The following is a 27,517-nucleotide window of genomic DNA, read 5'->3' as shown; positions in this document are numbered from 1 at the left end:
CCTCTCAAAATGAATAACTTTTATTTAGACCCTTTAAAATTTTAAATTAATAAAGGTAAAATTACACTTTACCTTCATTAAAAATAATAAAAAATTATAAAGATATAGAGTATTAAAATGATGAAATTGCATTTTTACTATCGTAACAATTATAATTTAATTTATACCCCTTAAAAAGAAGTTTCTGACTTCGCTCCTAGTTATCAATATTTTCATTTCCTTAACAAAACAATCAAAATAATAAAGTTTTCAATCATCAAAAGAAGGGAAAATAAAGAATAAGACCTTGAAATACACTTACATGTACCTCGTTCTTCCCCTTATAATATCTAACGTCAACTATTCTTTAAATTTCTTGATTTGTATAATACTAAATTGTTTGATGTTAAAAAAATAAATTATAATTGATAATAAAATCAAAGATGATATGAAAATAGAAATATCTTACTATTTCATCAATAGTCATTTGTTAACATAATTTTACAAATATAATTTCAATATAAAATATTTTCATCCATATAACTTTATAAAAATTAGTATTTATAATATTTTCAAAAATTAACAAGAGCCTTATAATATTATAATATAATATTAAAAAATATAATATTTTTCTTTAGCCGACCCTAGATATCCTTTCCATATAAAACTCTTCATCATCAAGATTTCAAAAAGCTTAAATTATTCTTTCTATATATTATTTAGGGTTGAAAAAGCCATATATCTAAGTTCCATCGATTATTCATCAAAGCTCTTGCAAGGAATCAAATTGCGAAACAATGGCGACGGATGATTTCATCAGTAACCTTCCCGACGAAGTTTTGGCTAGGATTATATCAGGCTTACCAGCCATTGAAGCAATAAGAACAACTATTTTATCAAAACGATTGAAGGATGTATGGAGGAATGTTTTCCGTTTAGATTTCGATCCAAAAGGAGTGAAGAAATTATCACCAAGAAAACAGGCTGTTCCTGCTCCAAATCAACGCAGATCTACGGTTCCAGTAATACAATTTGGATCCAATGTTTGCCATGACGATGGTGATGATTTTGATGATACTGATAAGAGGGAAGAGATTGCCCGAGTTGTTAAGAATATCGATAATGTATTGTTATCTCATGAACGTAACTTGATTAGTTGCAGAATCGTTCATCTCTCCAATAGTTACAGAAACGGTGATCTTGAGAAGTGGATTAAATATCTTACATCCGAGAAAGAAGTGCAAGAATTGGCTTTCCTTTGCGATGATTATCAACATGAGTTTCATCCAAAAAGCCTATTCGGATTGGGTCTGAATTTACCGTCTGGGATTTTTTCATGTAGAACTCTGCAATCACTTGAGTTCACAAATTACGATATCCGATTCCATCGCCCTTTTCACCATTGCCATAACCTCAAAACCTTGAAACTCTATCACTGTGATATTAGCACTGAAACCCTTGAAGCAATCGTTTCTAGCTGTGGTTTTATGGAACATTTGAGCGTTTGTTCTTCCACCTCCAGTTTAAAACAGGTTCGGATCTTTAGCCAAACGGTTAAGACTGTGGAGCTGGAATCATTGGATTTGGAGGGGATTTATTTATCTACCCAATCTCTTGGTGCTTTGGTTCTTCATTCTATGAAATTTCCAGCCAAAAGTATGGTTATCCATGCTCCAAATCTTAGGGTTTTTACTGCAACTCGCAAGCCCATAACTAAAAATCCATACAATTTCACCCGTCCTTCAAAACAGACCAAGATTGCTGAAATTCTAGAGTATTGCACTCATCTCTTGGTAAGCATTTAATTTCACTACCTCTTTTATTTTCTATTTTTTTTATAAAGTTTATATTTGATGAGTGTTATATAAATGCTTATTTTACATTGGTTATTAGAATTATACACCTTTACTTTGTATTTTATTATAAAGGCTTATTTTATTTTTATTTTAATCTATAAAATAGTTTTGATCTTTTGCTATACATTTATGTTAATAAGCAATTTTTGAATCATACATCTTTTATCGATACCTAAATAATTTATATATCCATGTATGTTTTGTTTTTAATAAGTAAATTGGTTATCAAGTTATATAATATTGTATTAAATAAATGTTTGGTTTATTTTTGTGCTATTAGGATAAGTGTTGGGTGTAATTGTAAAATACATTATATTTTTAATGAGAGAAATTAGATTCATGAATTCGGAAAAAATTAGTTTCTATGAATTACAAAATTAACGTGATGGTTAAAATTATTTTGATTAGCCTGTGCAGACACCTGTAAATTATAAAGCTAATGATCCAATTGAAGACCCAAATCTGTTTAAGAATTTGAGGGAGCTAACCATTGATTTAGACTTGAACGATAGAAGGGAAATGTTGATCCTCTGTATCGTTCTACAACGCTGCCTTAGTCTACACCAACTTGAAATCAACATAAAGGTAATATAGATCATCCTGTAGTGGTGGAAATGTTATGAACATGTGATGATCCTTGATTTATGCATTATATTCAGGAAAGCAGAAGTGAAATAGAGGAAGCAACAAGGAATTACAGTAGTGTAAACAACCGACTGCCATATCCAGAGACAAAGCTATGGGAGCAAAGGGAGCTGTGCGATTGTATTACATTCACACTAAGACATGTATCCATTAAGGGATTCAACGGGAAAGATGGGGAAATGGAATTCCCAAGGCATCTGATTACGAAATGTGCCAAGTTGGAGAGATTAGAGATTTGGTGCAACCATGACTGGTCCAGTGAAGGAGGTAAGGCAACTCTTGGTTTACTTTCACTACCTAGATCCTCCATTGATGTCTCCATTCTTCTTAAACCGCCACCCAATTTGTTGGTAGTTTTGGAAGATGGGTCTCAACCCTAGAATAGTTTTTTTTTTCTTTTTGTCAAGGATTTTCGGATTAGTTAAGGATTTTGCATGGGATGGGGAATTTATCATTGGTTTTTCGAAGATGACTTTAGGTGTGATTTTATGTTTATATATCGTTGGAATGTGATAGAGTATTTGATTAATATCAGTAGTTGTGGTTTGTTATCCAAGTGGTTAGTCAGTTCAGCAGAGCAGTTACTAAGCTCTCTTCTATAAATAATAGTCTTGATATACAGAATAGTTAAGGATTGAATTTACAAAAGCAATTCAATTTTGTTCATTCATAAAGTGTTTAGTTTAGATTACCTTCTATCATGGTATCAGAATGAGAAGCTCCAGTTTGAAAGTTAGTTTTAATGGGATGATAGCAAGCTTTACTCTTGTACTTGAACTTTTAATTTGCTCGGTTTGAGACTTGTATTTTTGTTTTGTCAAATATTTTGGTACTCCAATTTAAGAGTGTTGAATATTGCCATATGCACTATTGAAAGAGTGCCATGTGGACCAAGAAAAAAAATTAAATAAATAGAATTTAAGAATTTTTCTGTTCTTTTTTTTAAGGTTGAAATCATTTAATAAAATATATATTTTTATAAAACTAAGTAAAAGACAAGAATGGAACACGAGATAAACATGAAGTCGAGTTTCTTTTTCTTTGGTCGACTCTAAAATACCCTTTCCATATAAAACAAGCCATTATCAAAATTTAGGTTTAAAAAGAGGATATATGTAGGTTCCATTGTGGAGTATTTTTTTCATTAGAGCTCTTGCAAGAAATCAAATTGTGAAACAATGGCGACGAATGATTTCATCAGCAACCTTCACAACGAAGTTTTGGCTAGGATTATATCAGACTTACCAGCCATTGAAGCAATAAGAACAACTATTTTATCAAAACGATGGAAGGATTTATGGAGGTATGCTTCCCGTTTAGATTTCGATCCAAAAGGAGTGAGGAAATTATATGGTGATGATGTTGATGATCCGAGGGAAGAGATTTCCCGAGTTGTTAAGAATATCGAAAATGTATTGTTATCTCATAAGCGTAACTTGATTAGTTGCAGAATCGTTCATCTTTTAAGTAGTTGCAGAAACGGTGATCTTGAGAAGTGGATTAAATATCTTACATCCGAGAAGAAAGTGCAAGAATTGGCTTTCCGTTGCGATGATTTTCAACAAGAGTTTTATAGAAGAAGCCATTCTGGACGGGGTCTGAATTTACCGTCTGGGATTTTTTCATGTGAAACTCTGCAATCACTTGAGTTCACACATTACAGTATCCGATCCGATTCCCCTTTTCACCATTGCCATAACCTCAAAACCTTGAAACTTTATCACTGCGCTATTAGCACTGAAACCCTTGAAGCAATCGTTTCTAGCTGTGATCTTTTGGAATATTTGAGCGTTTGTTATTCCCCCTTCAGGTTAAAACAGGTTCGGATCTTTAGCCAAACGGTTAAGACTGTGGAGCTGGGATCATTGCGTTCGCAGGGCATTTATTTATCTACCCAATCTCTTGGTGTTTTGGTGCTTCATTCTATGAAATTTCAAGCCAAAAATTTGGTTATCCATGCTCCAAATCTTAGGGTTTTTACTGCAACTCGCAAGCCCATAACTAAAAATTCAGACAATATCACCAAGATTGCTGAAATTCTAGAGTATTGCACTCATCTCTTGGTAAGCAATTAATTTCACTACCTCTTTTATTTTCTGGTTAGATACAAAGTAAGCATTTTGTTTTTGTTTTAATAAGTAGATAGGTTTTCGAATTATGCGATGCTTAAAGTTTACATAAATACTTATTTTCGTAATTATACACCTTTCATTATACTTACATATGCTTATTTGTTTATGGTTAGATACAAAGTAATCATTTTGTTTTTGTTTTAATACCTAAATTGGTTTTCAAATTATCCATCTTTCAACTATGCTTAAAGTTTATATTTTATGAGTGTTATATAATTGTTTATTTTGCTTCGATTATCCGAATCATATGCCTTTTACTATATCTAAACCTCTATTTTATTATAAATGCTTATTTTGTTTTTGTTTTAGTAAGTAAAATGGTTTTCGAATTATAAATCTTTTAACGATACTTAAAGTTTATATTTCATTGTGTACTATAAATGTTTATTTTGCTTTGGTTATCAGAACCATACGCCTTTCACCATACCTATACCTCTATTTTATTATAAATGCGTAATTTATTTTTGTTTTAATAAGTACAAACAATTTTTGAATTATATATCTTTTAACGATATGTTTCATGGATGTTATATAAATGCTTATTTTTCTTTGGTTATCGGAATATTCGTACACCTTCACTATACCTAAACCTCTATATATTTTGTTTTTGTTTTAATAAGTAAATAGGTTTTCAAATTAGATATCTCTTAACGATACTTAAAGTTTATATTCTATGAGTGTTATATAAATACTTATTTTTCTTTGGTTATCGGAATCATACACCTTCCGCCATACCTAAACCTCTATTTTATTATAAATGCTTATTTTGTTTCTATTTTAATAAGTAAAACGGTTTTCGAATTATATATATCTTTTAACGATCGATACTTAAAGTTTATATTCCATCGTGTTTTATAAATACTTATTTTACTTTCGTTATCGGAATCATACATCTTTTATTATACTTAAACCTATATTTTATTATAAATGATTATTTTGTCTTTATTATTAAGTAAAATGGTTTCCGAATTATATACCTTTTAGCGATGCCTAAATTTACACTCCATCGTGTTTTATAAATGCTTATGTTTCTTTGGTTATTGAAATCATACACTTTTTGCCATACCTAAATCAGTATTTTATTATAAATACTTATTTTGTATTTATTTTAATATGTAAATTGATTTTCAAATTATATATCTTTTACTATACATGTAATTTATGTTAATAAGTAACTTTTGAATTATACACCTTTTATTTAAATTTTTATTTTATCGTGTTGTATAAATGATTACTCTATTAATGCATTAGTAGTTTTTAAATTATACATATTTTATTGATATCTAAATTTATATTTTATCGTGTATATATTCATGCATGTTTTGTTTTTAATACGTAAATTGCTTATCAAATTATGTAATTTCTTACTCTATAAATGCTTGATTTGTTCTTGTGCTATCAGGTAAATTGGTTCTTTTAAGGAAATCTATAGTTGTACTTTACAGTGTTATATATAAATGTTTGATGTTAAAGAGATGAATAACTAGATATAAATAACCGAAAAATGTTGGATGTAATTGTAAAACGCATTATATTTTTAAGGGGAGAATTCAAATTCGAACCTTGGAGATGATATTTTTGAGAGTGTTATATAAATACTTATTTTTCTTTGGTTATCGGAACCATACACCTTCCGCTATACCTAAACCTCTATTTTATTATAAATGCTTATTCTGTTTCTATTTTAATAAGTAAAACAATTTTCAAATTATATATCTTTTAACGATACTTAAAGTTTATATTTTATCGTGTTTTATAAATACTTATTTTGCTTTCGTTATCGGAATCATAACATGTAATTTATGTCAATAAGTAACTTTTGAATTCTACACCTTTTATTTAATTTTTTATTTTTTAGTGTTGTATAAATGATTGTTCTATTAATGCATTAGTAGTTTTTAAATTATACATATTTTGCCGATACTTAAATTTATATTTTATCATGTTTATATTCATGCATGTTTTGTTTTTAATACGTAAATTGGTTATTAAATGATATAATTTTTCGTCCTCTATAATGCTTGATTTGTTTTTGTGCTATTAGGTAAATTGGTTTCTTTTAAGGAAATCTATAGTGGTACTTTACAGTGTTATATATAAATGTTTGGGTGTTAAAAGAGATGAATAGTTAGATATAAATAATCGAAAATATTGGATGTAATTGTAAAATGCATTATATTTTTAAGGGGAGAATTCAAATTCAAACCTTGAAGATGATATTTTTTAGAGTAACAATCATGAATCTTGAAAAAATTAGTCTCTATGAACTGCAAAACAAACATGATGACTTGATAAATTATTTTGGTTGGCCGTGCAGACACCTGTTAATTATAAAGCTAATGATCCAATGGAAGACCTGAATCTGTTTATGAATTTGAGGGAGCTAACCATTGATTTGGACTTGAACGATAGAAGGGAAATGTTGATCCTCTGTATCGTTCTACAACGCTGCCTTAGTCTACACCAACTTGAAATCAACATAGAGGTAATATATATATATATATTTAGATTTAGATCATCCTGTATTGGTGGAAATGATATGAACAGGTGATGATCCTTGATTTATGCATTATATTCAGGAAAGTAGAAGTGAAATAGAGGAAGCAACAAGGGATTACAGTAGTGTAAACAACCGACTGCCATATCCAGAGACAAAGCTATGGGAGAAAAGAGGGTTGTGCGATTGTATTACATTCACACTAAAACAAGTATCCATTAAGGGATTCAAAGGGAAAGATGGGGAAATGGAATTCCCAAGGCATCTGATTACGAAAGGTGCCAAGTTGAAGAGAATAGAGATTTGGTGTAACCATGACTGCTCTAGAGAAGGAGGTGAGGCAACTCTTGGTTTACTTTCACTGCCTAGATCCTCCATTGATGTCTCCATTCTTCTTAAACCGCCACCCCAATTTGATGGTAGTTTTGGAAGATGGGTCTCAACCCTAAACTAGTTTTTTGTTTTGTTTTTCTTTATGTCAAGGATTTTTGGATTAGTTAAGGATTTTGAACAGGATGGGGAATTTATCATTGGTTTTTCAAAGATGATTTTTGGTGTGATTTCATGTTTCTTTTTTGCTAGAATGAGATACTCCAATTTGAAAGTTAGTTTTAATGGGATAATGGCAACCTTTACTCTTGTACTTTAACGAAATTGTCAATGTGGTATTTGTACTTTTGATTTGTTTGATTTGTTATTTTTATTTTATTAAACATTTTGGTACTATGATTTAACAGTGTTAAATTTTGACACATATTGACCCATGAACTACTGATAGAGTGTCATATGGCACACTGATCAGGATTAAATGTTAAATGAATAGAATTTAAAGATTTTTTGAAAATTTTCTCCTTTCTTTTTTAACTTCAAAATCATTTAAAAATCAAATAAATATACATGCAATTTTATTAAAATATATCTTTTAACAAAAAAGTATTTTTTAATTAAATTAAAATATTAATACATGAAAAAAATTATAAACTGTTATGAAATAATGAAAGGAAAGAACAAACTAAAGAGAAAATATCAATACAAAGAAGTAATACAGTAGAAGATAAACAAGAGAACTTTTTATTTCAATTATTGTGCATCTCTACAAGCCTTGTACATGCCTCTATTTATAGACCTTCTAACATAATACAATCCCTTAAGTTACAAAGAATAAATAGAGGTTTAATTACTATATAAAACCCTCATAAATCCATTGGGGGTTGCTACAATGGAGGTTACAACTTTGAGAGTTATGGACTGTAGCACCCCAAACCCGGCCCAGAAGTTATGGCCGGATCCGGCATGCCACATCAAAAACGTAAAAAAAAATTCCATTCTAAGTCCAGAAAATCGTACTTGATGTTCAAAAGATTAATTCATTAAATGTTAAAGTGAATGGAAGCTGTGCACCAGGTAGGAAACCGGAAAAGAGGTGGTGAGTCCATCGGACTGCTTAAGTACCAAGCTCCCTTCGGATCCAATCCTAGACATGCATACCGCCATTGCCACACCTTAACGTCATGGATATTTCTAGGAAACCGATTTGATTAAGTCATTTTTAGGAAAAGTGATTAATTTTGGAAAATACTTTCATTGCGGAAGCTTTGCTTGTTGTCGTGTTATTTTGAAATCAATTGTTGTTTTTGAAAACGCGCCCTAAAGCTATCCAATTTCAACAGTTAAAATAAGTATTACCTATCTTAGTAATACATATTAAAACCATCAAAAATAATTAAGCGGCCTTATTACATTTAAAAGCCCAAAAACTTCAAACGTAAATAAAAGGATGTCCAGTTCACCAGAAGAAAATCAAACTTTCAGAACGGGTGGCCACTCCGAATTCCCTCACAGCTCCAAGCCCACTATGGTTGGGGATTTCCTGCGTGGATGAAAATAAAAGGGGTGAGTTTGGGGAAACTCAGTGTGTAAGGAAAACCCATTCAAAGCCCAAGTCAGCTCAAGCCTATTGGGCCTAAGCCCATTCAGGTAACAGTGGTACTGGGCCAGAGCCCTTTTCAGATTACAATAAACTGGGCCTTAGCCCCTTATTCAGATAACAGTATGGCCTATAGGCCCATTTCAAAATACATGCAACATCAATAACATATGCAAGCCCATTTGGGGAGACTACTCAACCCACCAACCACTACACTCCACCCGTACCAGCCATACACTCCATGTGGGGAATAGCTCAACCCACCCAGCCCAACACTCCACAGTTGCAGCCTTGCTGCTCAGTTAACAGTAAATTGAGGCAAAGCCTCCAGTACGTGGACAAGCCACTTTCAGTACTTCCTCCGTCAATATCCCAATCCCATTCATCAGATAATAACAACATGGCATGCAGTAAATAACAACAGTCAAACATGCATTTAGGTCAATTTAACCCTAGGGGTATTTCGGTAATTTATCTACTAGGGGTAAAACTGTAAATTTTCAAGTTTTAAAGGTATTTCAGTAATTTATCTATTTTAGGGTTTTTCATGCATATTCCTACCTTTCACGTACTAACAGAATCACTATCGAGGGTTCTTACCGAATTGGGCCCGTTGGCCCATCATTCCAATTTTGGCCCATTAAGCCCAAAAATATCGAGGGCACAGAAATCATGCACTTTGCAGTCCAAATTTTGCAGTTTACCAAAACCATTAATCGATTTACCTCACGAGCATTCCCACACTCGCAAATCTACAAAATACCGGTTTTTAGCATTTCAGATTTTCGACTTTTGCCGATCTAGACTAAGAAAGAGGGTGTTAGTTACACACCTGTTTGCGACGATATGCTGACGAGATCCACACACGAACCTCCTACAATTGGATTACTAACACGTTAATCTAACTATTCAAATACAAACTACGTATTAACCCCTTACAATATTCGGCCAACCACACCTACAGATCATAGTAAGCTTATAAGAAATCAATAAGCAACTCATTAACAAATTTTTGTCAATGTTTACCACATAATCATAATTTCACTGCAAGCTGTCTTCCTGAGTAACATTCACTAAATTATTTATAACTGGAGCTAAGAAACTCCAAATCAAGTTCCGTTAATTTTCCCTGAAAATAGACTCATATATACTCTATCCATAAAATTTTCAGAATTTTTGGTTTAGCCAATCAATACCATATTTTTCTCAAAGTTTCCCATGTTTCACTGTTTGACTAATCTGACCACTCTTCATTACGAATCAAATTTCTCATTGTAAAGAATTCAAAATATGTTCTTGTTTATTTCATTAGAAACTAGACTCAATAAGATTTAATTACATAATTTATTCAGCTTCTAATTCATCTCCCACAATTTATGGTGATTTTCCAAAGTCACGTTACTGCTGCTGTCCCAAGCAGATTTATTACCAAATCACTCTTTCACACATACCTTGCATGCATGTTATTTAAACATGTATATCACCAATCAATCATCACATATCTATGATTTTACTTAAGAATAATCTCCATTTCATCATTTTAAAGAACAACATGTTAGCTGATTTTTCCCTTTAACATCTAAGACACATGCATGCTCATTTGTTTGGCTCAACTTCACCTATCTTCCATTTTTTTCATCAAAAGAACATGAAACAACAACCATTTCCTTCATTTTAATTCATGACTAAATGCTCACAACACAACTAAAAACCAAAATATGCTTCAAGAGTTAAGCTAGAATCAAGAAGAACTCATGAACATCAAGATAGAAGCAAGGTACAAAGAACTTACCTTCAATTTTCCTCCTCCTAATGACCGAATACTCAAGAGCTTTCTCCTCTCCTTTCTCTTCTCTAACTTTCAGCTGTGATGAACAAAGATGGACAAAACTTTGTTCTTTTCACCCCTTTTTCTTTTAATAAAACTTCATATTTCATTCATTTAATTCTTTAATACAAAAGACATGAAATTCTTATCATGAAACATTTACCTAACCCATTATCATGAAACATTTACCTAACCCATTATCATGGAACATTTACCTAACCTATTATCAATTTGTATCAATTTGTACCATAAATTATGGATATCAAGTGTACATTTTGTCTACAACAACATGATGGCTGACCACTTCATGTAAAATGGGAGGTTTGTCATGCAAATCCTCCTATTTTGCACTCCTATTTATTTGGCCACTTCAATTTAGCCTATAGCATTTTCAAACATTTTCACATAGGTCCTATTTCATAATTTCACTCACAAATGACAAAATTAAAGCATGAAATTTTGCCAACATTCACAGAATTCCCGAAAATTGGGGCGTTACATGGACATCCATAATAAAGTAATATTTATAACACTTACCCTTGGATGTTCATTAGAGACAACTGTGCCTCATTAAAAACCTTTATTAGGAAAAACCCTATGGAATTAAAACCTAATGAAGGAAAAAGAGTACACAATCTCCTATTACAAGTTGCCTCGTTAAAAATCTTTACCAAGAAAACCCAGTGGGACAAAACCTTGGTTAAAGGAAAAGAGTACAACATGTTTTGGACTCCCTCTAATGGCGACATCACATTATATCTTTGAGTCGACGCATTCCAATCTTGTTTCGTAGTCTTTAAAATGTTGAAGTTGGTAATGCCTTGGTAAAAAGATCTGCTAAATTATCACTAGAACGAATTTTTTGAACTTCTATGTCAGCTTTCTTCTCAAGATCATGAGTGAAGAATAATTTTGGTGAAATATATTTCGATCTATCACCTTTGATATAACCACCCTTTAATTGAGCTATACATCCTGCATTATCTTTGTATATGATAGTTGGCATATTTTCCTATAAAGGCAATTATATATCTTCTGGATATGTTGGGTTAATAACCTTAGCCAAACATACTCTCGGCTTGCCTCATGCATTGCAATTATTTCAGCATGATTTGAAGAGGTAGCCGCTAATGTTTGCTTTGTCGAACGCTATGAAATGGTAGTACCTCCATATGTAAATAAATATCCCATTTGAGATTGACCTTTATGTGGATCCGACAAATATCCAGCATCAGCATAACGAACTAATAGGGATTTTGAATCACTTGAATAAAATAACCCCCTATCAATGGTCCCTCTAAGATATCTAAATACATGTTTAATTACATTTTAATGTCTACGGGTTGGAGAAGAACTAAATCTTGCTAACAAGTTTACAGTAAAAGCTATATCAGGTCTTGTGTTGTTTGCAAGATACATCAATGCTCCTATGGCACTTAGATATGGTACTTCAGGACCAAGAAACTCTTCATCATTCTCACAAGGATGAAATTGATCTTTATTCACATCTAACGATCGTACAACCATCGGGGTACTTAATGGATGTGCTTTATTCATATAAAATATATTTAAGATCTTTTTCGTAGTTGACTAATAGACATGAATTCCATCTTTTAAATGCTCGATCTGCAAGCCAAGACAATACTTTTTTTCCAAGATCTTTCATCTCAAATTCTTTTTTAAATAATTTACTGCATTTTGAAGCACTTCAGGAGTTCCAATAATATTTAGATAATCAACATAAATAGCAATTATCACAAATTTTGCTTCAGACCTTTTTATAAAAACACATGGGCAGATTGGATCATTTTTATAACCTTCTTTTAGCTAATATTCACTAAGACGATTGTATCACATACGTTCAGATTGTTTTAATCCATATAAACTTTTCTTTAATTTGATTGAACAATTTTCCCGGGAAACTCTATATCCTTCAGGGATTTTAAATCCTTCTGGGACTTTCATATAAATTTCACTATCAAGTGTACCATACAAATAGGCTGTAACAACATCCATTAGACGCATGTCAAGTTTTTCACATACTACCAGAATAATAAGGTATCTAAACATGATTGTATCCACCACAGGAGAATATGTCTCTTCATAATCAATGCTTGCGATAATCCTTGTCCTATAAGTCGTGATTTATATATTACGACTTCATTTTTCTCATTTTGTTTTCACACAAATATCCATTTATATCCTACCGGCTTTATATATTTAAGTGTTTGGACTATAGGTCCAAAAACCTCATGTTTAGAAAGTGAATTTAATTCTGCTTGAATTGCGTCTTTCCATTTTGGCCAATCTTTTCTATTTCTACATTCCTCAATAGATTTAGGCTCAGGATCTTCATTTTCTTTTGCTATTTCAATAGCAACATTATAAGCAAAATTGTTGTCGAAAACTATATTTTTTCAGTTCTATCTTTTTCTTAAAGTAACATAACTTATTGAGATTTATTTGTTATCACCATTTTCATGTACCTGAACCTCTTCTGGGGTTTTTTGATTAGTTATATCTTTGGCATCTTCTTGGGCACTTGCCTCCACAATATTATCATTTTGAATAATTGCTCATTTCCTTTTACAAGGATTTTTATCTTTGGAACTGATTGGCCTTCCACGCTTCAAGCGTGGATTACTTTTTTTCCACTAACAATTTGCCCTATTGGGATATCAATTCGTATTGGAGCATTTTCAGCTAGTATGTGAGATTTTGTAATTCTCTTTAGGTCAGTAAATGAATCCGGCAATTGATTGGCAATGTTTTGCAAATGTATGATCCTTTGAACTTCTTGTTCACATTAACTTGTGCGATTATCTAATTGAGATAATAATGATCCATTCCATGTAATTTCTTTTACCAATTGTATTTTCTCTCCCTCTAATGTTGGGAATGTTGTTTCATCAGAATGACAATCAATGAATCATGCAGTAAATAAATCTCCAGTTAATGGTTCAACATATTTAATTATAGAAGGAGATTCCTAACCAACATATATTCCCAACCTCCTTTTGAGGACCTATCTTTGTGCGTTATGGTGAAGCAATTGGAACATATACTGCACATCCAAAAGTTCTAAGATGGGAAATATTTGGCTCCTGACCAAAAGCCAATTGTAATAGGGAGCACTTATTATAACTTATTGGCCTTAAGCGCACAAGTGTTGTGCATGAAAAATAGCATATCCCCAAGCTGTAACAGGGAGTTTTATTCTCATAAGAAATGGTCGAGCTATTAGTTGAAGACGTTTGATAAATGATTCAACTAAACCATTTTGTGTATGAACATGAGCTACAGGATGTTCAACTTTTATCTCAATTGACATACAATAATCATTAAAAGCTTGGGATGTAAACTCACCAGCATTATCTGGAAATTGTGCTCTTAATAAAATTATTTGAGCAAGTTGTGTAACAACCCGGTTTTAGCTAAATCAGAACAGTGGTTTTGGAACCACAAATTCAAGGTCCAAAAACTATTTTAATATTATTTTTGGTGTTTATAGCAATATATGTGTGAAAATTTCGTGAAATAATTTCATTGTTTAAGTGGTTAATTTGAGAAAAGGACTAAATCGTGTAAAATGCAAAAGTTGCATTCCACTTCTTAAAAGAGCTTAATTGCCATGACTTATTAAATGAAAGGTCCTTATGTTGTAATTAGACCATGGATAGGGGGAATGGACATAAATGGGCATTAAATGAATGTTTTTAAATGGTTTTAATTAAGGTTAAATTAGTAATTTGGTTATTAATGTTATTATTAATAAAAGAAAACAAAATTTGGCTTCATTATCATCATATTTCACCGAAAAGCAAAATAAAATAAAATATTGAAGCTCATTTAGGGTTCAAAATTTGTGTGGCTTAATTGAGGCATGTTTCGAGCTCAGTTTTTAATGATTTCTATGTTTTTGTAATCGTTGCTTTGAGTACTAGCTAGCCTATGTCTTAATTTTTGAATTTTTTTAAAGATTTTGTGAAGCGCCATTGATGAATGCTTGAGCTTTGTGATAGATAATGATGAAAAATGAATTATTGTTGATAGTTTTACATGTTTGGTAAAGGGATTTTTGATGAAAATGTCAAATAATGATTAAATTGTGAAATTTGTAAATTGAAGGGTTAAAGTGTGAAATAAATAAAAAATATGGGCTGCTAGGGACTTATAGAGAATTCAACTAAGCATGGGCCTTATTGAACTTTGTGAATTTTGTGTATTTATGAAATAGTGATTAAATTGTAAAATTGTAAAACTTTAGGGGTTAAAGTGTGAAAATGCCCAAATATGTGTTGTGGATTTAATTGAATGTGTTGTTGAATAAAAGAGTTAATTTTGAATGTATATAGATCAAGAACGAAAGAAATCAGATTTAGATCGTGGGAAATCGAAAGTTGTCGAATAGTCGATCTGATCTGTTCATTGCATATACGAGGTAAGTTCATATGCAAATAAATGTCTTTTAATTGAATTATATATGTTTAATTGTCATTGAACTACTGTAACACCCCATACCCATAACTTACGCCGGAGCTGGATACGAGGTATTACCTAACTCGATCCCATGCACACAAACGTTCACAAGTCCCACAGACTTGGTCCAATTTAAAACTTTTTCAATTTCTACTTTAAACCTCTTGTTATGCTCCCTAATTGACCATTGGGAACAATTCAGGATCAACCCGGACCCTTAAACCATCTATAGAAAATTCATCTTAAAGACATGGCACACGCCCGTGTAGAAGGGCAACACGCCCGTGTGGCCATTTCAACATGGTCGTGTGGATGGCCCATGTGGTTCACATGGCCTAAGCAATAAAGGGGTACGCCCGTGTCCTCCACTCGTGTGGAATTTATTCTAAATGTACACTTACAAGGGTTTTCACACGGCCTGGCACACGCCCGTGTGCCCAGCCCATGTCCTTCACACGGCCATGACGCGCCTGTGCCCTAGCCCGTGTGCAAAAATATGGACATTTTGTTTCTGACGTCAGCATCCCCAAAATGATACACAGCCAAGGCACACACCCGTGTGCTAGGCTGTGCCCCTTACACGGTTGAGACACAGGGTCGTGTCTCTGCCTGTGTGTTTACTATCATGCATGCTGACTTGAAATTTTTGCGTGCAGGGGATACACGACCGGACCAAAAGCCCATGGGGCAAACCGTGCGTCACACACGGTCTAGACACACGCCTTTGTGTCTACCAGTGTGGACAATATAAAGCTATTTACCAAGCCTATTTGTCACCTTTACTTACACAACCTGCATAATAGCAACCACAATCAAGATAAGACTATCCCATACAACCAAATTAGCCACTATAAACAACATTCCATGTGTGCATTTTACTTATCTATGAAAATGACATCTTTGCATATAAATCAAAATGAATATTAGTCATCATTCAAGGCTTAATACAAAATGAGAGATTTATCCCAAGCTAACACATTTAGGCTAAACTTATAAAGACACAAAACATAAGTTTAGTTCCCTACATATGCCATATTTAAAAATATAAATCAAACTATACCAAAAGCTTCGATTGATAGTGTGATTGATATCTCTGGCTTCTATTGATCCTTGAGCTAGATAGGCGGCACAATAAGAAAATGGAAAAGGAGAGGGAGTAAGTATAAAGCTTTGTAAGTTTCTCATAAATAAATATACAACACAACTTTACTATTCATCAATAAGCTCATATCATGCAAGTGGGCATAAGCAAAACTTACTCATCGATATTCAATACACATCATATAGCATATAATAGGGCTCACATTTTGTACATACCAAATAGGTACTTGTACCACTCATAACACAGTTATACTTTCCTCCTTAACTAGAAATCATAACTTTTACCGTTGAACCATTTAGAACACTATCAGATATTCCATAAGCCTCAAACACGGGGTAAGGTGTCGATGCCATATCTTAGACATGATCTTACACTGACACATTTCATAGTCGATGGATGTCCTAGATATGCCTTACACTGGCTTACGTCTCGAGGCCGATGCATGTATACTAGCACTCGTCTCAATGCCGATGCCATGTCCCATACATGGTCTTACACTGGCTCTCATAATGTGGCTGATGCATGTCCCAAACATGTCTTACACTATCTCACTCAAGTGATCCAAATGTCATGGCATGAATATTTGATTTAGTTCCTAAGCTTCAAATGGGAAATCTTCTATTTCATTTATCATTAAACATTCTCAATTCCACAATCAAGCAATTCATGCTATAATAATACAAACACACATAATAACAATGTAGTTGTATTATTTATATACAACTTACCTCGGATTACAAAAAGTAGGTGACTAGTCGGTTTAGTCTAATTGCTTAGCTTTTTCCCGATCTAGGTTCGAATTTGGTAATTCTTGATGTATAATAACAAAATGCACTTATTTAGTCACTTTATCGATCTAAGCATTCAATAATATATACTTGGGCAAAATGACCAATTTGCCCCTAGACTTTGACAAAATGACCATTTTACCCCTAGGTTCGAAATTTATTTTTTATCGAATTTCTCCGCTTCTTCAGCTTATCCGAACCCTTTTACTCTTATAACAACTCCAAATTCCTATTATTTCACATATTTAAAATCTATTTTTCAACCTATGCAAAATGGTCATTTTAGGTGATTTCATGAAAAATCCTTTCACAAAAGTTGTTTATAAGACACCCAAGACTCATTTTCTTCTATAAAAACTCAAAAAAAATTACCAATCCTTTCATGACAAAGGCCTAAAATTTTAATCATTTTGCAAAATAGTACCCTCATTTGAAAGTTATGTTTCAAGGGTCTCAAAAATGCAAAAAACATCAACAAAGGGTATGAAAATCACTTACTTGTAAGAGGAATAAGTTGCTGAAATTTTTGAAGCTCAAAACCGTTAACAATGGCTGAAAAATCGGTGGAAGTGAAGAGAGAATGAAAGAAAAAGATGATAGCTAGGCTTAGGGCATTATTATATCATACATTATGTCATCAACTTACCTAATGTTGACTTTTCAACATTTTTGCCTCCCATGGCCAGCCAAGCTATGACAATAGGGTCTAATTGCATTTTAAAGACCTCCAATTTTTATTCTCTAGATATTTGACACCTTTAGCTATCAATTTAGGACTTTTTCATTTTATACGATTTAGTCCTTTCTCACAATTGGACTCGTAAATGTCAAAATTAACCTACCAACTTTTTCATACACTAATATAAACATGAAATCACTCCAAAATAATAATAAAATAATTTATTCAACTTTAGATTTGTGGTCCGAAGACCACTATTCTGACTAGCCCCAAACTCGAGCTGTTACAACTACTATCAATGTTGAACGAGCAAATACGAGCAAGAAACGATGAAGGTACAACATCTGAAAGTCCTGTACGAACCTTAATAATAGTATAGGATATGAATTTCATGAAATTAGGTTATCAAGATGTGATTACATGTAAGACCATATCTGGGACATTGGCATTGTATTGTGATTACGTGTAAGACCCTATCTGGGACATTGGCATCGTATTATGATTTTGTGTAAGACCCTGTCTGGGACAATGTCATCGATATGTGATAACATGTAAGACCATATCTGGGATATGGCATTGTAAGAGCTTATGTGATTTCTGGGTATCCTTAACAATTTTGAATGGTTCAACGGGTAAAGTCAAGTCGAGAAAGAATGTGTCAATGAATTAAATGACTCAGGTACGTACGAGATTCATACGAGTATTGAAAAGTGAAAATGATGAATTTGATTAAGTGAAGTAAATTGATATACAAATGTTCATACGAGGGCTTTATTTGTATATGGCTTACTAAGCTTTTAAAATTTACTTTGTGTGTTCTTTCCATGTTTTGTTCTTTCCATGTTTTATAGATTATCAAAGCTAGTTCGGACTAGGGAATCGTCGGAAAATGTTATCACACTACCGATCATCTCATTGGTACTTTTGAAGCTTTGTATATATGGTATATGGCATGTATAGGCTAGTGCCATTGTGATATGTTTGAGACATGATATTAGCCATGAGATTTTACTTGCTTTTGATGTAAATGTTGGTATATATGGCCATTTAAGTTGGCTTAAATTATGTGTTTGATAAGTAATATATGTGATGTATATAAGTTACCTTGTGTTTTGGCATGTTTGCCATGGTTGTTGATATAGCCAAGTGGTTGCTTATTTGGTTAGTTATTAGTTGAGGTATTAATGCTTGAGGAATGGTATATTTTGGTATGATTTATGGATAATGAGTTGGTATGTTTGAGAAGCATGATTTGGTTGATAGAAAGGTGAGAAAATGCATTTAGAAGTTATGTGAGTTTGATGATTGTGGCATATGGATTTGGTATGTTTTGGCTATGGACTTGAGTAGCTAAGAGGATGGTTTCTAAATGGCATAATTTGTATATGAATTGGCATGTTTTGGCTGTTTATAAATGTATTGAAAGGGCACCATTTTGGTTGTTAGGTCTGTATCTGAAAAGGATGGCAAATAGGCTTTACAAATGGCCTATTTTTTCCACACGGGCGTGTGTCTCAGTCGAGTGCGACACACGATCACATTACATGGTCGTGTGTCCCTTGGGGTACCCTTTCGAATTAGGTCAGTATACCCTACAGGTTTGGCACGGTCTAGACACATGGTGCATGTCTACTGGCCGTGTGTGTAGCACACGGGCTGGCACATGGGCGTGTGGCCGGCTGTGTGGCCAAGTTAGTAACCCCTCTTGCTTTCTCACAGCCATTGCACGCGGGCGTGTCTCCCGTCGTGTGGTGAAGTTTGTATGTATGCCCTATTTTCACACGGCTTGTGACACGGGCGTGTCTGGTGGCCATTTGAGGCACATGGCCTGTTCACACGGGCGTGTGACCCTTGAATGCAAGAACATTTTCTAAGTTTTTCCAAAGTTTGCAAATGTTGTCGGTTTAGTCCCGTGTAACATCCCGAAATAGGGCCTAAACAGAACAATGGTTGCGAAACCACAAATTTGGGGTAGAAAAATTTATTTTATTTTCATTTTAAGGTCTATGACATGATTGCATGATTGTGTGAAATTTTCGTTTAGAAATTTTATCGATAAAGGGTCCAACTTGATATTTAGGACTAAATTGCAAAAGTTGTAAATTGTGTGTTCTAGTTCACAAAGGTACTAAGTACTTGTGAGTAATGGGTTTTTAAAGTGGAGGTCCTTGGATAGCAATTAGACCATTATACTAATTTGGACAAAAATACCTAAAGGAAGATAAAACACGATAGTTTTTAATTAAGGGCATTTTGGTCATTTAGTTATTAAAATGAATTAAAAACAAAATTAAAAGCCAATTTTTGTCCATCTTCAACCCCTTGGCCGAATTTCACATGAGGAAGACATAGCTAGGATTTTTCAAGCTTCTAAGCTCAATTGTAAGTCCGTTTTAGCCCTGTTTTTAATGTTCTTTACGTTTTTGGAGTCCTGGTAACTTGATTAAACTTATTCTAGCAATAATTTAACGTAGGGTTTATCTTTGGAAAAATACCCATAGGTGAAAAGTGTTAATTTTGATGCTTTATGATGGAATATGAAGCTTGAAATTGTGTTAAACAACTTTTGCTAAGTGATTTTACGTGAAAACGAGTAAAACGACATAATTGGTGAAAATACCTAATGTTCATAAGTACATGTTAGAGTGAGAATTTGATGTTGTCATAGAAGGGAAAAATGATCAGAATGTCATAAAACATAAGAAAACAGGATTAAGTTTAATTTTCGAGCCTTGGGGAAAAAGTGTAAATATGTAAAAAATTTAGGGGCAAAAATGTAATTTTACCAAAGTTTGAGTCAATGATTGTTTTAATAAATGTCAGTATTAAATAAGCTAAATTTTTTATTATAGATCAAGAAGAACAAAATCCGGAGTTAGATCAGGGAAAGAAAAAGATAGTGGACTAAATCGATATAGTTGATCGTATTTTTGTTTCGAGGTAAGTTTGCGGTAAATAAATGCAATATTCTATTATTTTATATTAATGTTGTTAATTCCAGCATGTGTAAATTTATTTTATGAAATTATTCAAAGAAGACTCAAGCATGAATTGACGGAGAAGTAATTTCAGAAAGTCCCAGTTGAACCTTAGGAATGTGTAAGATACAAATGTCATGACATTAAGGTTTAAGAATACCATGTAAGACCATGCCAAGGCATGACAATTGGTAAGGTTTCTAAGGCAAGGAAATCATGTAAGACCATGTCAAGACATCGCATTGATAAGTTACCATAAGGCAAAGGTCCCATATAAGACCATGCCAAGGCATGGCATTGGTGAGTTCATAAGGCAAGGATACCATGTAAGACCATGTCGAGACATGGCAATGGTAAGTTTCAAAAGGATACCACGTAACACCATGACAAGTCATGGCAATGGTTGTAACACCCCGAACCCGAGACCGACACCGGAGTCGAACACGAGGTGTTAACAGACTTTAAACCCCTTATAAAAATATTTCCCAGACGCTGCCCAATCTGCGTACTAGTCGCTTTAAAAATCATATCTTGAGTTTCACAACTCGAAAATCAGTTTCGTGATTTTTCCCTGAAACTAGACTCATATGCCCATCTACATATTTTTTTCTAGAATTTTTGGTCAGGCCAATTAGTACAGTTTATTAGTCAAATTCCCCCATGTTACAGGGATCGACTACACTGACCTTTGCGCATTACGACTTGGATATCTCCCTGCACAGAGCTTCAATACTGATGCTGTTTGTTTCTATGGAAACTAGACTCAGAGAGGAATCTATAAATATATGGTATGACTCCTAATTATCTCTGGTTAATTTATAATGAATTTCCAAAGTCGGAACAGGGAATCCAGAAACCGTTCTGGCCCTGTCTCACGAGAACCTGAATATCTCTTAACATACTGTCCATATGATTGTTTCGTTAATTTCCTATGAAAATAGATTCATCAGGGTTCGTTTACATAATTTATTCACTATTTAATTCCATTCATACTATTTTTAGTGATTTTCCAAATCTACATCACTGCTGCTATCAGCATCTGCCTTTAAGGTAGACTTTACCTATTTCATAGTTTCCATGATTCAACTAGCCCTTTTAGCATGAGTAGCACAAATGATGATGGTGATTAACCATTCCCATGGCCAATCCTTGTCAAGCATATTCACACTAAATGATTATAACATTATACTCAAACATATATAAGCCATTTTCGCATGGCTAACCAAAATTATACAAGTCCAAAGGGTCCATGACCCACAACAAACGGGTAGTCCTATACATGCCATATCCAGAGTTCAACTAAAAGAGTACCAAAAGAGCTTTGATAGTGTGGATGACTTCGACTTCGATGATCCCGAATCCGATAGCTAACGAACAATATCTATAAAACAGAGAGCCAAGGCAACGGGGTAAGCATTTTAAAGCTTAGTAAGTTTCAAGTAATGAAATCGGCTTTGACTAAAGTATTGCATTCACATAGCTAAATAAATCACTTTAATAATTCACATTCTCATAAGCATACTTACTTCACACTTCATCAACATATACACACACAAGGTATCAACCTATCTAAAAGCCGAAAATTCGTTAGTCGATTGAACGAATATTATTTAAAACGAATCGACTTTTTTTTTTCAAAGCACATGCAAACATACCTTATCGTTTGGGTTTATCGAGCGTATTAATTGAATTTATTGCAGCACAAAACGCTCACATTCAAACCCAAGTTTCTTCGGAATTTAGCCGGATATAACCACAAGCTCAATTGCCTTCGGGTCTTAACCCGGGTATAGCAACTCGCACGAATGCCTTCGGGTCTTAGCCCGGATATATCAACTTGCACAATTGCCTTCGGGTCTTAGCCCGGATATATCAATTCGCACAAACGCCGTCGGGTCTTAGCCCGGATATATCAGTTCGCACAAATGCCTTCGGGTCTTATCCCGGATATATCAATTCGCACAAATGCCTTCGGGTCTTAGCCCGGATATATCAATTCGCACAAATGCCTTCAGGTCTTAGCCCGGATATATCAATTCGCACAAATGCCTTCGGGTCTTAGCCCGGATATATCAATTCGCACAAATGCCTTCTTGTCTTAGCCCGGATATATCAATTCGCACAAATGCCTTCGGGTCTTAACTCGGATATATCAATTCGCACAAATGCCTTCGGGTCTTAGCCCGGATATATCAATTTGCACAAATGCCTTCGGGTCTTAACCCGGATATATCAATTCGCACAAATGCCTTCGGGTCTTAACCCGGATATATCAATTCGCACAAATGCCTTCGGGTCTTAGCCCGGATATATCAATTCGCACAAATGCCTTCGGGTCTTAGCCCGGATATCATTCAAATGCTCATGCACACATATATCAACAATCATGACACATCCATATTTCACTTTCGTTACTAAGGCTCAAACACAAAGCATTTATTAAACCTTTCCAATTTCGGCTCAATAGCCACACACAAAGAACATGATTTCAATTGGCTTTATAACATAGTCTCTATGCACATTCGACTATCCATCATAGTATGACTAATCATTTCAATATAATTCAAGTAGGGTCATTACTCGAAGACTTACCTCGGATGTTGTCAAACGACTTCAATGGCTATTCAATTACTTTTTCCTTCCCTTTATCGGATTTAGTTCCCCTTTGCTCTTGAGCTTAAGTTCAACAAATTTTAAAATAGTCATTAATCGACTATTCAAGTATTACTTTCAGAATAATATATATATTGATTTGACTTTCACACACATAGATTATAATAAGCTTTATAAAAATCAATAAATAATTCATTAGCAAATTTTCAATAATGTTTACAACAAAATCACATATTCACTACGAGCTGTTTTCCTGAGCAGCAGTCACTAAATTATTTATAACTGGAGCTACAAAACTCCAAATCACTTGCCGTTAATTTTCCCTGAATATAGACTCGTACATCTTCCATCCATAAAATTTTCAGAATTTTAGGCTTGGCCAATCAATACCAGATTTTTCTTAAAGTTTCCCCTGTTACACTGTTTTACTAATCTGACCACTCTTCACTACGAATCAAATTTCTCATTTTACAGAATTCAAAATGTGTTGTATTTGATTTCATTTGAAACTAGACTCATTAAGGAGTCTAAGCATTTAAATTTTATCTTATAACCATTTTTGTACAATTTATAATGATTTTCTAAAAACAGAACAGAGGATTACAGTGTCATTCTGCGCTGTCTCACACAACTTTAAGTATCTCATTATTGGAAATTCCTTTGCTTACACGGTTTCTTTTATAAGAAACTAGACTCATTAAGCTTTAATTTCATGTCTCATTCAGCCTCTAATTCAAATCCATAAATTTATGGTGATTTTCTAAAGTCACGTTACTGCTGCTGTCCCCAAGCAGATTATTACCATATCAAACACTAACATTTGCATTTCACCTTACTAGCTAGCTTAGCAAACCTTAATTTACTACTTCATGCCAAACCAAAGATCACATTCGGCACTTTCATCCACCATTCCACCAAGCATGTAATATTCAAACACAACCAAACTCACATTCGGCCCTAGCTCATAACAAGGTAGCCGATTCTTTTTCCTTAGTGTCTAATGCTCACCTATGATTCTTTTTGTAGTTCAAACACTCCTCTATCATCATTCACCTAACTTTAACATGAAACAACAAAACTCACCATTTCTCATCCAAATAACATGAACAACAACCATTTCTTGAACATTTTCTCATGACCGATTGCTCATGTTACCAACAAGATTCAAGATTTGAACATGGGCTAACTAAGGGACTTAGTAACTAGCTTAATACATTCAAAAATTTCCAAAAGCTACCATGCATTACATACCTTATTCAAGACTAGAAGGAGTGGCCGAATGTTTTACTTCCCCTTCCCCTTCTTCTTAGCATTTTCGGCCAAGGATGAAGATGAAAAAGGATGAACACATTTTTTTCTCCTTTCTTTTCTTTAGCTCACGGCTAGCAAGAACATGAATGATGATCTTTTTTTTTTTTTCATTACTTTTCTTTTATTCTCTCTTTTATTTATTTTATTACTAACATTTTATGACACAAAATAACATATTTTATTTGTGCCATACTTATGTCATAATTTCAATATAATAAAAAAAATTGCACAAATGCTTATCATGCCCATCATGGCCGGCCACTAGGTTTTAAGGTGGGAAATTTGACATGCAAATCCACCTATTTCATACTATAAGTTATTTGGCCACTATAAATTAGCCCATAGCATTTGCAAAAATTTTCACATGAGTCATTTTTCATAATTTCACTCACAATTGGCAAAATCAAAGCATGAAATTTTTACACATGCACTTTCACATGAAATAAACATAGAATATAACATCTAATTATTTTTGTGACTCGGTTTAGTGGTCCCGAAACCACTTTCCGACTAGGGTCAATTTAGGGCTGTCACAACTCTCCCCCACTTAAGAAATTTTCGTCCTCGAAAATCTTACCGATAAATAGGTTTGGGTATCGTTCTTTCATCGAGCTCTCGGTTTCCCAAGTAGCTTCCTCGATCCCGTGTTTGAACCATAACACCTTAACTAACAGAACCCTTCTGTTTTGCAACTCTTTCACTTCACGAGCTAGGATATGAATCGGTTCTTCTTCATAACTCAAGTCAGATTGAATTTCAACTTCCGAGGGATTAATCACATGTGACGGATCGGATCTATAACGTCGAAGCATCGAAACATGAAAAACATTGTGAATCCTTTCAAGTTCAGGGGGTAAAATCAATCTATACGCCACTGGACCAATTCTTTCGGATATTTCATACGGCCCAACGAACCTGGGACTCAATTTGCCCTTACGGCCAAATCTGAGTACCTTTTTCCAAGGCGAAACTTTAAGAAACACTTTATCTCCAACCTGATATTCAATGTCTTTTCTTTTCAAATCCGCATACGACTTTTGACGATCTGTGGCTACCTTCAGACTTTCACTTGTTGACATATTAAACATCTCGAAACAAAATCGGAGATGTCTCGTTTCATACCATGCCACCAAAATCGACGTTTCAAATCGTTGTACATTTTCGTACTCCCCGGGTGAATTGACATTCGGCTACAATGGGCTTCGTTCAGAATCATCGAAATGAGTTCCGAATTCCTTGGAACACACAAACGACTTCTGAACCTCAAACAATCATCATCATCGATTTGAAACTCCGATTCCTTGTTCGGAACACACTCAGCCCGTTTTGCAACCAATTCATCATCGACTTTCTGAGCTTCACGAATTTGATGAATCAATAATGGTTTGGCTTTTAATTCAGCTACTAACACATTGTCGGGTAGAACAGACAAGTGTACATTCATCGCTCGCAAAGAAAATAGTGATTTCCGGCTTAAGGCGTCCGCAACCACATTAGCCTTTCCCGGGTGATAATTAATGACCAGCTCATAATCTTTCAACAACTCAAGCCAACGCCTTTGTCGCAGATTCAAGTCTCGCTGGGTCATCAAATATTTGAGACTTTTGTGATCTAAAAATACATGGCACTTCTCACCAAACAAATAATGTCGCCATATTTTCAAAGCAAATACGATGGCAGCTAGTTCGAGATCATGGGTTGGATAATTGCTCTCGTGTGGCTTCAATTGTCTTGACGCATAGGCCACAACTCGACCTTCTTGCATCAATACGCAACCCAACCCAAGTAGGGATGCGTCACTATAAATGACAAACTCTTTGCCTGATTCGGGTTGCACTAAAATTGGAGCTTCAGTCAAATGAGTTTTCAGTTGATCGAAACTTTTCTGACATTTCTCCGTCCATTCGAACTTAACATCCTTTTGAAGTAGCTTCGTCATTTGTGTGGCTATCATCGAGAAACCTTTGACAAATCGTCGATAATAACCGGCGAGTCCCAAAAAGCTCCGAACCTCAGTAATATTTCTCGGAGGTTTCCAGTTAAGTATGGCTGAGATTTTGTTCGGGTCAACTCGAATACCCGATGCGGATATCACATGACCCAAGAAGCTAACCTCTCTTAACCAGAACTCACACTTACTGAACTTAGCATATAACTGCTTATCCCGCAAAATTTGTAACACTAGCCTCAGATGCTCGGCATGTTCGGTCTCATCTCTTGAATAGACCAGGATGTCATCAATGAACACAACTACGAACCGATCCAAATATGGTCTGAAGATCCGATTCATCAAATCCATAAATACCGCAGGGGCATTAGTGAGCCCAAACGGCATCACTAAGAATTCGTAGTGACCATATCTCGTTCTGAAGGCAGTTTTGGGTATGTCCGAATCTCGAATTCGCAACTGATAATAGCCCGATCTCAAATCTATTTTTGAGGACACTGAGGCTCCTTCAGTTGGTCGAACAAATCATCGATGTGCGGCAACGGATATTTGTTCTTTATCGTCACTTTATTCAGTTGACGATAGTCAATGCACAACCTCATGGTTCCGTCCTTCTTTTCACGAACAATACTGGTGCACCCCAAGGTGAGAAACTTGGTCGAGCAAAACCTCTATCCGTCAATTCTTGCAACTGAGCCTTCAACTCTTTTTACTCGGTTGGTGCCATACGATACGGAGCTATCGAAATCGGCGTA

General features: G+C 34.2%; 2 protein-coding genes across 4 annotated transcripts; both read left to right on the top strand.

The window, feature by feature from the left end:
• The first annotated feature begins 654 nt into the window (after positions 1-654).
• Positions 655-3,119, top strand: LOC107948022 (putative F-box protein At1g67390). Of its 3 annotated transcripts, none has more exons than XM_016882505.2 (3): positions 656-1,772; positions 2,253-2,420; positions 2,495-3,119. In XM_016882505.2, the coding sequence occupies exons 1-3, from the start codon at positions 777-779 to the stop codon at positions 2,858-2,860; spliced, it is 1,530 nt and encodes a 509-aa protein (XP_016737994.1). In that variant the 5' UTR covers positions 656-776; the 3' UTR covers positions 2,861-3,119. The 3 variants fall into 3 exon arrangements, with proteins under 3 accessions (XP_040966887.1, XP_016737994.1, XP_040966886.1); XM_041110952.1 differs by having other exon boundaries at positions 657-1,772; positions 2,244-2,420; XM_041110953.1 differs by lacking the exon at positions 2,253-2,420 and having other exon boundaries at positions 655-1,772.
• A 386-nt stretch (positions 3,120-3,505) lies between these two features.
• On the top strand, positions 3,506-7,751 carry LOC107949362 (putative F-box protein At1g67390). Its single transcript, XM_016884055.2, has 3 exons — positions 3,506-4,543; positions 6,930-7,097; positions 7,192-7,751. Exons 1-3 carry the CDS (start codon positions 3,659-3,661, stop codon positions 7,561-7,563), a joined length of 1,425 nt encoding a protein of 474 aa, XP_016739544.1. The 5' UTR covers positions 3,506-3,658; the 3' UTR covers positions 7,564-7,751.
• Positions 7,752-27,517: the final 19,766 nt, after the last annotated feature.

The sequence above is a fragment of the Gossypium hirsutum genome, chromosome A04 (assembly GCF_007990345.1).
Source record: "Gossypium hirsutum isolate 1008001.06 chromosome A04, Gossypium_hirsutum_v2.1, whole genome shotgun sequence".
NCBI lineage: Eukaryota > Viridiplantae > Streptophyta > Magnoliopsida > Malvales > Malvaceae > Gossypium > Gossypium hirsutum.
Note: the sequence above shows the minus strand (reverse complement) of the source record. Positions and strands in the feature narration are given on the sequence as shown.